At 44.6% G+C, this 15029-nt stretch overlaps 2 protein-coding genes across 2 annotated transcripts; both read right to left on the reverse strand.

The window, feature by feature from the left end:
- Positions 1 to 4: 4 nt before the first annotated feature.
- On the reverse strand, positions 5 to 8262 carry LOC106096255 (EF-hand domain-containing family member C2). Its single transcript, XM_013263908.2, has 6 exons — positions 8057 to 8262; positions 7452 to 7999; positions 6995 to 7265; positions 1372 to 1605; positions 788 to 1303; positions 5 to 719 (listed from the first exon to the last, which is right to left on the reverse strand). The coding sequence occupies exons 1-6, from the start codon at positions 8105 to 8107 to the stop codon at positions 66 to 68; spliced, it is 2274 nt and encodes a 757-aa protein (XP_013119362.2). The 5' UTR covers positions 8108 to 8262; the 3' UTR covers positions 5 to 65.
- Positions 8263 to 12716: 4454 nt separating this feature from the next.
- LOC131997569 (alpha-amylase A-like) lies at positions 12717 to 15029 on the reverse strand. The gene is made up of 3 exons (XM_059368412.1): positions 14641 to 15029; positions 14105 to 14575; positions 12717 to 13606 (listed from the first exon to the last, which is right to left on the reverse strand). The coding sequence occupies exons 1-3, from the start codon at positions 14830 to 14832 to the stop codon at positions 12767 to 12769; spliced, it is 1503 nt and encodes a 500-aa protein (XP_059224395.1). The 5' UTR covers positions 14833 to 15029; the 3' UTR covers positions 12717 to 12766.

Raw genomic sequence — 15029 nt, forward strand, 5'->3', positions numbered from 1 at the left:
TTTTTATATAAAAGAAAAATAAACGAATTTATTAGAAAACAAAAAGCCAATACACATCATTTGAGTTAATCGCATTGTTTTTTCAAATCTTCATCGAGGCCCAAATGCTTTAGGAAACACTGGAAATTCACCAGGCGCCCCTTGTGCAGGAAGGGTATTTTGGGACAGAGCTCAAAGGCCAAATTCACCGGGGTAATGTCGGGCACCTTGCCACAATTCATGTCCAGGAAGTTAAGCAAATCACAAACTTCAATCTCTCCACAGGCATTTTGGTTCAACACACGCATCATATCGTCGATTAGCTCCTGGGGGAAAGGCAGACGACAGCCTTTTACGGCAGATCTGATTTTACTCTCGGACAGGTAGGGTTTGTTTAAAGGATTTATGTGGAACAAATACTCTTTCATTTCGTCTATGCCATTCCAAAGGCTGCGCTTCATCTCCAAGTGGACAGCTGCCCTTACAATTTCACGATTACAGGTAATGGGTGGGGCCTGTTCGGCTGAGAAGAAACGACATATGGTGATGATCTCATGATTGGTGATGTTGTCGCCCAGGGCAGAGACCAAGGCCTGCTTAAGGGTCTCATAGCCAATGGCATGAACCTCCTTGGCATCGGCATTTGCATCTGGTAGACATTTGCAGACAAAGTCTTTGTAGCTGTTACGCAAAGTTTCGCGTACCTTGTTCATAATGGATTGTATATCGGCAAGAGGGAACTGAAAAGGAGGGGAATATGTACCCCATTAAAGGTAATCGAAATGAATGGCTTTCGCAGCATACTCACCTGCTGTGGATGTTGCTCCATATAAATCAAGGTATACTCATCGGCCGATACCACATGGAATATATGATCCTTTAGACTGACCGTGGCCCCAATATAGAAATTGTAGGGCTCATAATATTGTGGTCTTCGCGAGGTGAATTTCTGCTGACCCGGCAAAGGTATGCGCGAACGCTTGAGAAATTCACCTCCCAGGAAACCAGAATTTCTGGCAGCCACCTCAAATATTTGTATGGTATCATCGGATAGAAAATATGAAATAATAAACATACGCTCACAATTCTCCCTTATGGTGGACAAGACTTTGGCTCCAAAACGCAAAATGTAACGATCCAATTGTATGAATTTCTTAAAGTCCGCCTGTGGTGGTTTGGACTCCACCGATATGCAATTGCCCTCGGAATCCTCATAGGAACCCCAGCCATTGTAGGGTGGCAATATGCGTTCACGGCGTCTAGCCGTACTGGCATCGTCCGATCTGTAAGGCACTGGAGCCGGTGAGAAATCTTCAATGCCATACTAAAGAAAATATGGTAAGATTTGTTATTTGTCCCTTTTTTTGATTGACCATTTTCTTTTTCTTTTACCTTTTTGCGATAATAGGTTTTGGTGAATTCATCGCAATCTGTGAGTACCACCGCCCTGCCATATACATTGAGTACCGTTCCAATTTGTAAATCCTGATCCTTGTAGTAGGTGATTTCTTTGCGTCCCACATCCAGAGGATCCATAACATAACGCACATTACGCATATTGGTGCCCAGAACATTCAATAGACTTTGTGGAGTCTGTTGACCAGGTAACGAAAGGCCAGAGAATTCCTGGAATTCAAAGAAATTAAAAGAATTTGGTAATGGAAATTTATGTAGGGTCATCACCACATAACAAAAAGAGGAGATTGGTAGTTGTTAGCAGAGCGCTAAAATTCCAGAACACAACTCGGAAATTTTCAGCTAAATCGGCGAAAAATTTCGTCTTCGAGTGCCCAAAAAGTCAAATATGGTGATAGTTTAGATGACATGAACTGATGGTAACGGGCCATCAAGGGGGACGATGTGGCTGACGAGCAGGCCAGGTTTGGGTCGTGGATGGATGATTGGGTCTGGGAGTGCGACGCCGATTGTGGACCCCCCTCTGTGTTGGCCGTTTGGGATGGTAGAACGAGGACGTCGATTGTTCTCGAGCTGGGGAAGAGTGAATTTGGATTGTTGGTGGGAGTCCTTGTTGTTGTAGCAGTGTGTTGTGTTCTAACTTTCGTCTGCTTGATTCTGTTGAACTCTGCAACTAAGATGGGGTGCCTCCAGAGGGATCTGGGTCTGAGTCGAGTGGGTTGTTGTTGTTGTAGCAGTTTATCTTGTTGTATCCTTCGTCTGCTTGATTCTGTTGAATGTCAAGACCCAGGAACTCTGCGACTAAGATGGGGTGCGTCCACAGGGATCTGGGTCTGAGTGGAGTGGGTCTGGCCGGGAAGTTAAACAGGTGACGTGTATCGTGTGGTCCCTGGTTATAATCGGCACATACCTCTTACATGGTGGCATCAATACTTGTTCTGTGGGAATTGAGGCGGCTGCATCTGCCGGAACGTAATTGAGCCAGAACCACTCTGGTTTGCCGGGGGAGGTCGATTTCTTCGGGTTGCAATGGGTGGCGGTCGTTCTCCAAGGACTACATTCACCCGGTAGCCAATTAACGCGTCTGCTACCGTGTCTGCATGAATGTTGTTCAGACCCGCTTGATATGCCGCTTGATCTAGAGGTTCTCTCTTGTAGCGCTGGACCTCACGCTCTAGATCGTGTAGATCAACCTTAAGGCTTCTGGGCGGTGGGTATCTATCCACAAGATGATGATTTGGATGATTTCTGCGATAACAGCCCAAAAGGTATTGCTTAGACAGCATGTAGTTATGGCTTCGCACTGGTAGGATCTTTGTCTCCTGATGGAGGTGGTCCACATGAGAACTAAGGAGACAGCCCGTCGCAGTTCGGAGGGCGGCATTCTGACAGATCTGAATATTATTCCACTGTGTGTCACAAAGTTGACGAGACCACACTGGCGCTGCATAACTTACCACAGACCGGCCAATTGCTTTGTACATGGTCAACAAGGTTTCTTTGTCTGCACCCCAAGTGCTGCCAGCGAGTGACTTGAGGACCTTGTTTCTACTTTTGACTTTATTACAGATTGCTGTGGCATGTGGGGAGAAAGTGTAGGAGCTGTCAAATGTGACGCCAAGTATGGTCGGAATAATTTCTCCATCGACCGTCATAGTCAGCTCGGTATTCACCTCACGCTCTTTTTTTAGTGAACAATGTGGACAATCTGCCAATTTGTTGGCAGATATCTTCCGAATTTTTGCAACGATATATGAGGCAAGTTCGTTGAGGTAGACGTTCAACCTATCGCAGGTGCCAACAATGGGTGGGAGGCCTGATGCCATGATCGTACAATCGTCCGCATATGATACGATAGGTGGAGGTTAAATAGTGCCGGAGATATCACTTCCTGTTTCACTCTATGGTGATTAGACTTCTTATCCCTGAATTCCACAAATGACTGCGGACCACACAGGTAATTCGAAAATGAGGGATGTGTTGGTGATGTCCTCAAATAGTTTGGCATGGCTGACCGTGTCGAATGCCTTCGATAGTTCCAGTGCCACGAAGACCGTCCTATCACATGGCCTGGGGTGATTGAAGCCACGGCAAATGTGTGCGGTGATGGCATTGAAAGCTGTTGTTGTGCTATGTAGTCTACGAAATCCATGTTGATGCTCGGCGAATGGAAATTCTCCTACGCGGCTCGGGAGGAGTAATGCCTCAAGCGTCTTTGCTACTGGTGAGAGAAGGGAGATCGGTCTGTACGACTCCCCCAAACTCGGGTCTTTTCCAGGCTTCAGTAGCTGGATCACTCTGCCCATTTTCCAGACATCGGTAACTATAAGAGTGTTCAATGACAGGTTGAGGACAGTGGTAAGGTACTCAACTCCAGGTGAATCCAGATTCTTCAACATCAATGTAGAGATTCCGTCGGGGCCCAACGCCTTAGAAGATTTAGCGCCACGGATGACATTCGTAACTTCGCCCACGGTAAATTGTGGTGGCTGTTCATCGGCTCGGAGGAAACGAATACAGCGAATGGCTCTCCTCCTTGCCCTGTCTTTCTCGGGATGCACAATAAATTGACGGTTGACCAACCTGGCGCATCTCTTTGGATCAGTCACGGTTATATCGCCAAAAGTGACTGAGGTCCTGTCATCCCGTCTACCGGGGTTCGAGAGTGACTCAACAGTGGCCCACAGTTTGCCTACACCGGTGCCTAAGTTACATTGCTCCAAGTGTTCCAGCCACAAATTCCGCTTATGTTCGTTGACTACCCTGTTTATTTCCAGATTCAGCTCGCTGATTCTGGGGTTAGCGGGGTCCATAGCACGAATCCCATCACGCTCGTCTGCGAGTACCACTGCTTGCGCCGGGGAAATTGGGTCGCACTTGGGGTATTCGCCCGCCTGGTATAAAGCGAGCGGCTGCTGCGTTAATGACGTCTCGGTATTTCCTCTCGGCCGCAAGCACATCAGAGGGGGGTGGCAGTTCACTGAAGTGGCGATTGGTATACTCTCTGAAGCCAGTCCAATCGGCCTTCTTATAATTGCTAAACGTCCGGCTCTCAGAGGTTATGAAGTCGGGTGGTCGGTCGATAGTGAGAATTATGGGGAGGTGGTCCGACCCCAAAGAGATGACGGCTTGCCAGGATACGCCACTCAGGAGATCAGGGGATGCAATTGAGATGTCTGGCGAGCTGCTGCACCTCCTCGTAATCCTAGTGGGGGCATCCTCATTCACCGTGCAAAACGTGGACCTATCAATTTGCTCTGCCAAGGCTATGCCACGCTGGTCGTTACCTAGGGGAGAATGCCATACGTGTGATGCGCATTAAAGTCCCCTAGAACCAGACGGTTATGGGCAGATAGCAACCCACTTATGTCGGGGTTGTAAGCCTGGCCATTAATCGGGACACAGCTACCAACCGGCGGTATATACACGTTGTATAGCTCTATCTCGGCAGTACCAGACCTGACTGCTAACCCCATGCATTCCATGTAGGGGTCACTAGGGTCAAGCGCAGGCGAGATAGGTCTATACTGCACGGAATGGTGTATTACGAAGGCCAATCCTCCACCTCCATTCCTCGAGCGATCCTTACGTAGCACATTGTAACCGTGACAACTGTGCAAGCTGCAGGTGTTAGTCAGCTTTGTCTCCTGGATCGCTGCGACCAATATGCTCTTCCGACTCATAAAGTCCACGATCTCATCGATCTTGCCACGAAGTCCGTTGCAGTTTAACTGCAAGAACGATACACTTCCCGGCACTGGCCTGGCAATATTAGGGCTAGGATGCTGCCGTTGCGTAAACTGCCGTACGGTAGAGGTCACATAGTCCGTCGACGAAGACGCCGAAGCCGACGACGACGACCCACTGCTGGCTATGTTCGCACAGCACCTTGCGACATAGCCAGTATGACTATACTCCCGCAGTGAAGTGAGGCCAGAGCAAGATCGGAAATGTATCCACTCCATGCACCGGTTACACCTCACCGACACCGACCGATGATGAAGGTGGTTCTGGCAAACCGAACAGAACCAGGGTCTGGGGTTCTTTTCAATCCCGGCACGGACCAGAAGCTTGCGGAGAAGGCACTCCGGGATGTGCCTCTCCCATGACGAAAAAAGACGAACACGTACACTGAGGCGGCAGCCCTTGCCGATGAGGATACCATCATGTCAATCCGGTGCGTACAACCTGCTGCCATGGGATTGCACCTGGTAGCAGTGTTTTGCACTCGACCTCAAGTGTCATCCCAGGTATCCGATCGAAAACCTCTTCTATTACATGCAGGTTTCCTATCGTCGCCTCTATAATACCGCGATTGTATGATCTGCTTGACCTCGATGTCAATGCATACCGCCAATGTATACGTCGTGGCATCGAAGGATTCTTCTTCTTTATGCACAACCTCTTGCAGGGCAGATTACTCCGACTTCTCTACAAGACTTAACAATCTTGTATTCTAGAGTTCCGTAGAGGCCTGAATTGGCTGGCAGGATCATATTTTCTCCGGTTAGAATTTCTTTCCCTACCTTCATTAGTTTTGATCATTGGCTTCATATTTCTGTCCGGCATTGCGCTTTAGCTCTATGGCGCACACAATGGACCTAAGGTCTTCGAGTTATTCGTTTAATAACCGAGTTTGCTAGTCGCGTGCGCTTTAATCTTACATGAATACCTTCCCGGATAATATCACACCTGGATGACTTCCAATCTTAGAGACAAAAAAAATCCAAGACAAATAACCATGACTTGGTTAATTTCTTTAGGATTCGGCCACCCTGTTCGATACCTTGACGGGAGCCCATAAAAGAACCAGGACCAAGGTCTTCAAATTACTGCTGGCATCATAGAGGCCACCGTAGCGCAGAGGTTAGCATGTCCGTCTATGACGTTGAACGCCTTTGCTCAAATCCCGGCGTGAACATCAGAAAAAATTCTTAGTGGTGCTTGTCCCCTTCTAATGCTGTCGACATTTGTAGACTATGCCATTTGAAAGAATTGTATGGTGGCCATGTAAAAACTTCTCCCGAAAGAGGTGTTGCAATGCGGCACGCCTTTCGGACTCGGCTATAAAAAGGAGGCCCTTTATTATTGAGCTTAAACTAGAATCGGACGGCACTCATTGATATGTGAGAAGTTTGTCCCAGTTCCTAAATGGAATGTTCATGGGCAAATTTGCATTTTGCCGGCAGCACTTGGAGCATGGGCAAGGAAACCTGTTTAAACCTTTTTAAAGCAACTGGTGGACTGGCAGTTATTAGGAGAGCAGGCGTGGACAATACGTGATGGGAGATTATCTGTTGGGTAGCATTGATAATCTACCTAGACTTCTTGAGCCTCTGGAAGCCGACATATTTGGCTGTTATGGCTGAAATTTTGAATCTATGTTAAGTACTTTTATGACCAAACATGTCTTTAAGTAGATGCAGCCTCCCATAAAGCCATCCCTTGTTTAACATCTTGGGGCCCTAGAAGTCATTATTTATTGATTTTTTCTTTTCATGTAAACTGTTATTCTGTTCATTTTTATTCGAATCTATGGTAGTGGATAACCAAGTTGCGGTCCGGACGAATTTATTTTCCTATTAACCCTTCAACTTACCCTTGGCAATTTACATCTCTTTAGGAAAGTGCTGGGGCCTTCTCTGCCCGAGTTCTTGGGGAAACGTTCCTTAATATCCATGGTGTCATCCGACAAATAATAACAGATATCCAATTTTCTGACATCACCAAATTCCGAGCGATCATCCCAATAGCCTTGAAATTTTAAAACCTTGCGATCAAATTCCAAGAATTGGGCAAATGAGTGTTTCTTGGGTATAGGATTTGTCAGCTTGAGGCCAGAACGTTTGCGCATTTCGGTGGTGGGATCTCTAAAGGAAAAAAGAAAAAGGGTCACTAAGGACAATAAAAATTATGACTGTGTGATATCTGTGGTTGGAGTTGTCTATTCAGAACTTATTCAAAACAATCTCTCCTTGTATGCAACATTCTACTGGTGATTAAAGCTCAATTCCCTTAGGTGGTAATCAAAGCGAGGAAACCAATTTTCTACTTACACTGGCTCATCTATGGGATCGGGCACTGGTATTCCCGATTTATTCAAAAAATGCCGAGTAAATTTATCACAGCTGGTTATGTGATAAACTCTATCGAATATTTGCACTGTGGTATTGACATTTAAATCCAAAATCGATATAAACTCCGATTGACAGGGCGGTGCTTTTGGTATGCGCTGGCGATGCACCATACAACCCTGTGGTATGCCCGAATTCAAGACCTTGGGTTCGACAATTTGCATGGTACCATCTTCCAGGTAGTAGAAGATTTTCACCTTCCTCACTTGATAGGGAGCATGATAGACCTCTTGCAGAGTTTCTTTAAAATAGGCATTGAAACACAACACCTGCTTGTCATAAGCCAGCCAAGGAGGAAGCTTGGGTCCCACTTTGGGTGGATAGGTGGAGGGGACTTGAGCCGGAGGACAATTGGGATCGACTATCATGCCATGTGAGTCCACCAAGCCGGGAGGTTTGCGATCATTTAACATGCTTATGCCCTTGTAGCTCATTAAGGTTTGGGCTTTGGGATATTTCGTTTTGGAAATCTAGAAGCAAAGGCTTTGAACTCATCTCATTTTTTTAAGTATTCCTTTTTTACTTACATCTCTAAAAGTGGTGCCCGGCAGAAACGGCATTCCTGGTATTCGCAACATTTGGGCAAATTATTGGTTAGCACAGACTATGAAATTTTAATTTTAGTTATTATTCTTTAGAAAATATATTTTTTTAAATCTCTACTATTGTAAGAAAAACGAGCACAACTTGAGGTTTGTTTGAAATTTCTTTATGGAATTGAGGGGATTGCCTGAGTTTGTTTATGGGGGTTGCTAGGTTTGGAGCAGTTTTGTTGGGCATTCATTCCAAAGCACATAGTCGAAGTAGAAATGTTGTCAAGGTAATAATTTCAACTAAAACAGCAACAAATTAGCGGCGATTCCATAAATTAGACTGGAATTTGGGACATGCCAGTTGAAATGCCTTTTTGCTGCATGGGGATAAATGCTTCAAATTAAAAACAAAATTTCCTCGAAATTAAATTTTAACGTAATTTGAGTTTTAAAAAAAATTTGCAAAATTTTATTTCTACAAAAATGTTATCAAGATTTTATTTCTATAGAAAATATTGTCAAATTTTTATTTCTGTAAATTTAAAATCTTTGTTTCTGTAAAAAATGTAGTCAACATTTTTTCCTATAGAAAACTAGCTGAACCGAGCCCGCTGCGCCTTATTTTACATTATATGGAACAAAATTATCCTTTGAAGAGCTAAATTAAAGATCCCGATACTCTCATGGGGATTGTGGGAAGGCCCTCAGGGTTGGTTCTTTGTGAGATAGGGGGTGGTGTTGATCTCAGAAACTTGGTCCGATTTTGTGCTCTACTTCCAAATACTTTTAATTTGAGCTCCGTTTTGTCATGGTCGGTAAATATGTATTGGTTGCCCAAAAAGTAATTGCGGATTTTTTCATATAGTCGGCGTTGACAAATTTTTTCACAGCTTGTGACTCTGTAATTGCATTCTTTCTTCTGTCAGTTATCAGCTGTTACTTTTAGCTTGCTGTAGAAAAAAAGTGTAAAAAAGTATATTTGATAAAAGTTCATTCTAAGTTTTATTAAAAATGCATTTACTTTCTTTTAAAAAATCCACAATTACTTTTTGGGCAACCCAATATGTCCTATTTAGGGGTGTTTTGGGGGGTGGGGTGGTCCCCCAGACACTTAGCCCTGGAAAATTAACAACATCATGCTTTACTCTCAAATACCACTTATTTAAACCCCATATTGCCATTGCTTGATGGCATGAGGCGTCCCTAAAACTCTTGGTCCCACATTTCGATATCAGATTCGTATTCTATTCCCATATTCCATTAATTTGTGCTCCATATTGCCATGGCCAATAAATAAGTCCTGTTTGGTTTGGTTGTTGTTGTTGTAGTAGTAGCAGTGTGTGGTACACTAAGGCGGCAGCCCTTGCCGATGAAGGAATTCATCGGGTCAATCCGGTACATACAACCGGCTGCCATGGGATTGCTTTTTTTGGGGGGAAATGCTCGACACCAAGAAATTTGGTCCCGAAAGCTGCTATAAATTTCGTGCCCTACTCCCCATTACCTTTCATTTGAGCCCCATATTGCCATGGTCGGTAAATATTTGCGAGCGGCTGAGGCAATGTGTAATCCACACTGATCCCGGGCAGTGTGTGATTGCGCATTATATAAAGGATAACACAGTGTCCGTAGGCGCCGCATGACCAAAGAGAAAGCTCCCTTAACCTCACAGTAGTGGTAGCGGCAATTTGTCTAGCCGCTATGTCCATTAAATTCAGTGTATCAGATGGTGTTATCCTCAATGCGGCTGTTATGCACAAACCATACTTTGGATCTAGCTGAGTATTGAACAGTGGGTGGATTTTTGAAACACCGTCCACCAGACCACAGCACCATAGCATTATAAAGGGTGATTTTTTTGAGGTTAGGATTTTCATGCATTAGTATTTGACAGATCACGTGGGATTTCAGACATGGTGTCAAAGAGAAAGATGCTCAGTATGCTTTGACATTTCATCATGAATAGACTTACTAACGAGCAACGCTTGCAAATCATTGAATTTTATTACCAAAATCAGTGTTCGGTTCGAAATGTGTTCATTCACCGTAACGTTGCGTCCAACAGCATCTTTGAAAAAATACGGTCCAATGATTCCACCAGCGTACAAACCACACCAAACAGTGCATTTTTCGGGATGCATGGGCAGTTCTTGAACGGCTTCTGGTTGCTCTTCACTCCAAATGCGGCAATTTTGCTTATTTACGTAGCCATTCAACCAGAAATGAGCCTCATCGCTGAACGGTGAATGAACACATTTCGAACCGAACACTGATTTTGGTAATAAAATTCAATGATTTGCAAGCGTTGCTCGTTAGTAAGTCTATTCATGATGAAATGTCAAAGCATACTGAGCATCTTTCTCTTTGACACCATGTCTGAAATCCCACGTGATCTGTCAAATACTAATGCATGAAAATCCTAACCTCAAAAAAATCACTCTTTAGGTCTGACCACTGCAGTATATACCCATTGCATGACACACGGTTTAAATCCCCAACTTTTGGCAATAGCACTCTTGCAGGTGTACCGGGCAAGAGTGGCCTTTCTTGCCCTTTCCAAAATGCTGGATTTGAAGTTCAATTTCCTGTTCAGCTAAACACTCAGGTATTTTGCTCTTTCTGTAAATGGAACATTATCTTCTCCCAAGAAGACAGGGGCCACTGTAGGTAACTTGTATTTCCTGTGGAAGATAACTACTTTTGTCTTGCACTGATTTACGCTTAGATCACTTTCGGTAGCCCACTTCGCTGTCACACGTAGAGCTTCCTGAAGTATGTCTTTAAGAGTTCTGCGAAACGTTCCCCTTAACGCAATAGCAACGTCATCAGCATACGCGACTACTTAACTGTTCCCGCTTCGACGCCTTTCAGGTGCCGTGGATATTGAGGTTCGATCTATGTGGTGTTTAGTACTGTTACGAGAAGCTTAGCTGCGAGCTACCGGGCGCGGTTGCGCATAATGGAATGTTCCATACGGAGTAGCTACAACGGCCGTCGTGGACAATCAGCGGTATCGAGCGGAGAGTCTCAGTGAGAGGTCGTGCGGCACCGGTTCTTGGACAACTACTGAGTGCCTATGATGCTCGATATGACAAGGCGGGTTATTGGCGCCTTTAAATAACCAATCTACCAAACTTTAGTCGGTGGTTGGGAGTACAGTCCCTTTGTCTCTCACGTATGGATTCAGGATCTAAGGGAATCCTTGGTATCCAAGCGTGAGCCATTGGTCAGTGCTGCGCCTGGCCAGATCCCGCCAATCTTCTTTAGGGCGCAACGATATATCTCAATTGAGCGTTGATTCCCGAAGGCATTTAATTTGTATCGGCCCCGATATCAACCTGCATCGTCACAGACTATAGAAGGGCCAGGAAATTCCACTTCAATTGTTCCTAGGTATGCAGCCCTGTTCTTCTCCCATGTCGACAACTTCCATCACCGCGGATGCCCCCCAGGTGACCGCAGTCTTTTGGTTAACTGCGGTGCCGTTTCAAATTCTAGCCGTGTAACCTTTGGTGTAAGCCGCAGCTGTTGGAGTTCGAAGTGCGAATATGGTTTATATCGGACTATATCTTGATTTAGTCCCCATATAGACCGATCCGCCGATTTAGGGCTTTAGGCCCATAAAAGCCACATTTATTATCCGATTTTGCTGAAATTTTGAGACATTGAGTTGTTAGGCCAGTCGACATCCTTCTTCAATTTGGCCCAGATCGGTCCAGGTTTGGATATAGCTGCCAGAGACCGATCCGCCGTTTTAGGGTCCAAGGCCACATTTATTATCCGATTTTTCTGAAATGTGGAACAGTAAGATGCGTAAGGCCCTTCGACATCTTACTTCAATTTGCCCCAAATCGGTCTAGATTTGGATATAGTCCCATATAGACCGATCCGCCCATTAAGGGTCTTAGGCCCAATTGGCTCAGATCGGTCCAGATTTGGCTATAGCTGCCATATAGACCGATCTCTCGATTTAAGTTTTTGGGCCCATAAAAGGCGCATTTATTATCCGATTTCGCCGAAATTTGGGACAGTGAGTTGTATTAGGCTCTTCGACAACTTTCTCCAATTTGGCCCAGATCGGTCCAGATTTGGATATAGCTGCCATATAGACCGATTTCTCGATTTAAGGTTTTGGGCCCATAAAAGGCGCATATATTGTCTGATTTCGCCGAAATTTGGGACAGTGAGTTGTGTTGGGCTTTTCGACACCCGTTTTAAAACTTGTCCAGATCGGTTCAGATTTGGATATAGCTGCCATATAGACCGATCGCTCGATTTAAAGTCTTGGGCCCATAAAAGGCACATTTATAGTCCGATTTCGCCGAAATTTAACACAGTGACTTATGTTAGGCTTTTCGACATCTGTGTCGTATATGGTTCAGATCGGTCTATATTTGGATATGGCTACCAAAAGGACCAATATTGTTGTTCTATAAAATTAAAAAAAGAACTTGTACTTATTAGACCACTCAATGTCAGTGACGAATTTGGTCCAAATCGTACCATATTTCGATATAACTGCATTTTCAACGGATTATGACGAAAGGTGCTTTACATATATACCCGAGGTTGTGGGTATCCAAAGATCGGCTCGGCCGAACTTAATGCCTTTTTACAAACAATTTTTTTCCTCTATATCCAAAAAATTTAAATATTTTAAAAATTTTTAAATGCCTTTTATTTGAACCAAAACTTTATCGTAATTTACAATCTTGAATTGACATGAATAGCAAGGGCACCATCAGCATCGGAAGTACGAACGCTAATGCTAGCACGACCATCAGAACCCACTTGTACTTGCTTACCAGTACAGCTGGAACCAGATTTCGAGCCGGAAATGACATCACAATAGGTACCGGCAGGCAAGCAGGTTTGCAACGAGGTATTCAAATCCCAACCATCACCGTTGAGGGCGATGAAAGCCTTATTGCCACGACAGAAGGCAATCTGGTTGCTGCCATTATCCCACCAATTTTGTACACCAGTTGAGCCCGCAACGTTTCTGAACTCGACCATGTTGGTAATTTGACGCCAACGATGTTCACAAATCCAACCGCCACCGCAAGATTGGTCAGCATTGATAGTGGGCGAACGAATATTTGAACCATCGGTGGTGGGAGGTCCCTGATCGGTGTTATCGAAGGCGAAGGAAGACATGACACGAGTAATGCCGAAGGGATGAGCCAACATGAAGGCAGTGGCCATTTTATATTGTCTGGCTTGTTTGTAGGTAAGAATGTCAGCACCACCAGCACCATGGCCGCGTTGATTGTCATGATTATCGACAAAGATGAGGGAACGATCGGAGGGCATAAAGCCCCAAGCGGTGCCCCAGTTGGAGAGCCAACGCATCTGATCCTTGCCACGGAAGACTTTGCCAATCGAATTGGAATGGCTGAATTCGGTGACGGTACCCAAATCGGTGTATTCATATTTGGAGATGGCTTCACCACCCAAATCGATGACTTCTTGGAAGATGAAGGGACGGGCATTGCTAGCGAAACCATGACCGGTATTCAAGTTATTCAAGCGATTGTAGATAGTCTAAAAGAATAATAAAGAAAAGTAAGAGATGAAGAAGTTAAGTCAGAAATCAAAATGAAAAGCTTGAAGAAGTGAAGTAAAGTGGAGCGAAGTGACTTTCAATGGCTACAGAGACAGATCTAACCATTGTAAGGTCTACTATGAGCTAGCAAATGCAAATTTGCCATGAACATGCCATTTGCCACTGGCAAACTTGCCCTACTATGAGCTTACTTAATGAAAAGTTAATTTTGTTCAAATATAAAATAAATAAACCGCCGCTAGATGGCGTTGCATTATTTTAAGATTTTTTTCCCCAATTAAAACCAGACAATTTTACTTGCGGCAATGCTATGATTATAGGAAATAAAGTGAAGGGGTTTTTCTTCATACCCCTAGCCTCTGTTTCTCCAACAAGCAGAGAATTGTCGCTGGTAAAATTTTCTTGTGTGAATCGGGACTCACTTAGTTCGGGGTTTTCAATCTTTGAGGAGACTATTTTCTGTTTCACATACTCACCTTCAAATGAGCTGGCCACATATGTTTGGCAGCATCCACACGGAAACCAGCCACACCCAATGAAATCAATTTATTCATGAAATCCACAATACGATCCTGCACATACGATTTGCCCTGATCCAAATCCTTCAAACCGACCAACTCGCAATTGCGCACTTGATTCACATCATTGTAGTTATTGATGCTACAGGTGGAATGGAAGTCCAGGGAGGAGTAGGGAACTGCAGGGTAACTCTTGGAACCGGGATTGGCTGTGGAGCCACCAGTTCCCTTGGCTTGAGAGGCATCACCGGTCATGTGGTTGATGACAACATCCACATAAATGCGAACACCTACATTGTTGCAACGTCTAACCATGCTGGAGAATTGGGCTTCATTGCCGGAACGGGTGGTTAAGAGGTAGGATATGGGTTGATAACGTTCCCACCAGGGACGATTGCCGACCACAATATTCTCATTGACCGGAGAGACCTTTAAGACAAACACTGGGCGTTAACAAGAGAAGTTTCGCAGCACATCCTATGGCCAGAACTCACCTGCACACCGCCAAATCCTTTAGGACCCAAGAATCTTTCACATTCCGCGGCTATATCATCCCATTTCCATTCAAACAAATGGACAATGGTACTGCGACCCGAGGCAAAATTGGGATTGAATTGTCCACTAGCCAATTGGCTAGAAACGGCCAAGAGCACAACCAGGCTCAAATTGATTTTAGTGAAAAACATTTCGTTGCGTTCACAGCAAAAGCTTTACTAACTGTTTGCAAAAATTTGTATCTTCTTTTTATACCAAAATGCGTCAATGCGTTCGTTTTCCAATTTAAATCAGCAATAAATTAGTAGATTGATTTGTGGGGAGATTTTCAGCGACAGAGCGACACGGGCCGTCAGACAGTTGATGATACTTCAAACAGACGTTCTTA

This window comes from Stomoxys calcitrans, chromosome 5 (genome assembly GCF_963082655.1).
Source record: "Stomoxys calcitrans chromosome 5, idStoCalc2.1, whole genome shotgun sequence".
NCBI classification, from domain to species: Eukaryota; Metazoa; Arthropoda; class Insecta; order Diptera; family Muscidae; genus Stomoxys; species Stomoxys calcitrans.

Bases quoted from the DNA above. Each gene is read 5' to 3' on its own strand.
- LOC106096255 (XM_013263908.2), bottom strand. From the start codon at position 8,107: ATGTTGCGAATACCAGGAATGCCGTTTCTGCCGGGCACCACTTTTAGA. The intron at 1,304-1,371 runs GTAAAAGAAAAA...TATTTTCTTTAG, and splicing joins AAACCTATTATCGCAAAAAG to TATGGCATTGAAGATTTCTC. The intron at 720-787 runs GTGAGTATGCTG...CCTCCTTTTCAG, and splicing joins TGGAGCAACATCCACAGCAG to TTCCCTCTTGCCGATATACA.
- LOC131997569 (XM_059368412.1), bottom strand. From the start codon at position 14,832: ATGTTTTTCACTAAAATCAATTTGAGCCTGGTTGTGCTCTTGGCCGTT. The intron at 14,576-14,640 runs GTGAGTTCTGGC...TTTGTCTTAAAG, and splicing joins AAGGATTTGGCGGTGTGCAG to GTCTCTCCGGTCAATGAGAA. The intron at 13,607-14,104 runs GTGAGTATGTGA...TTATTCTTTTAG, and splicing joins TGTGGCCAGCTCATTTGAAG to ACTATCTACAATCGCTTGAA.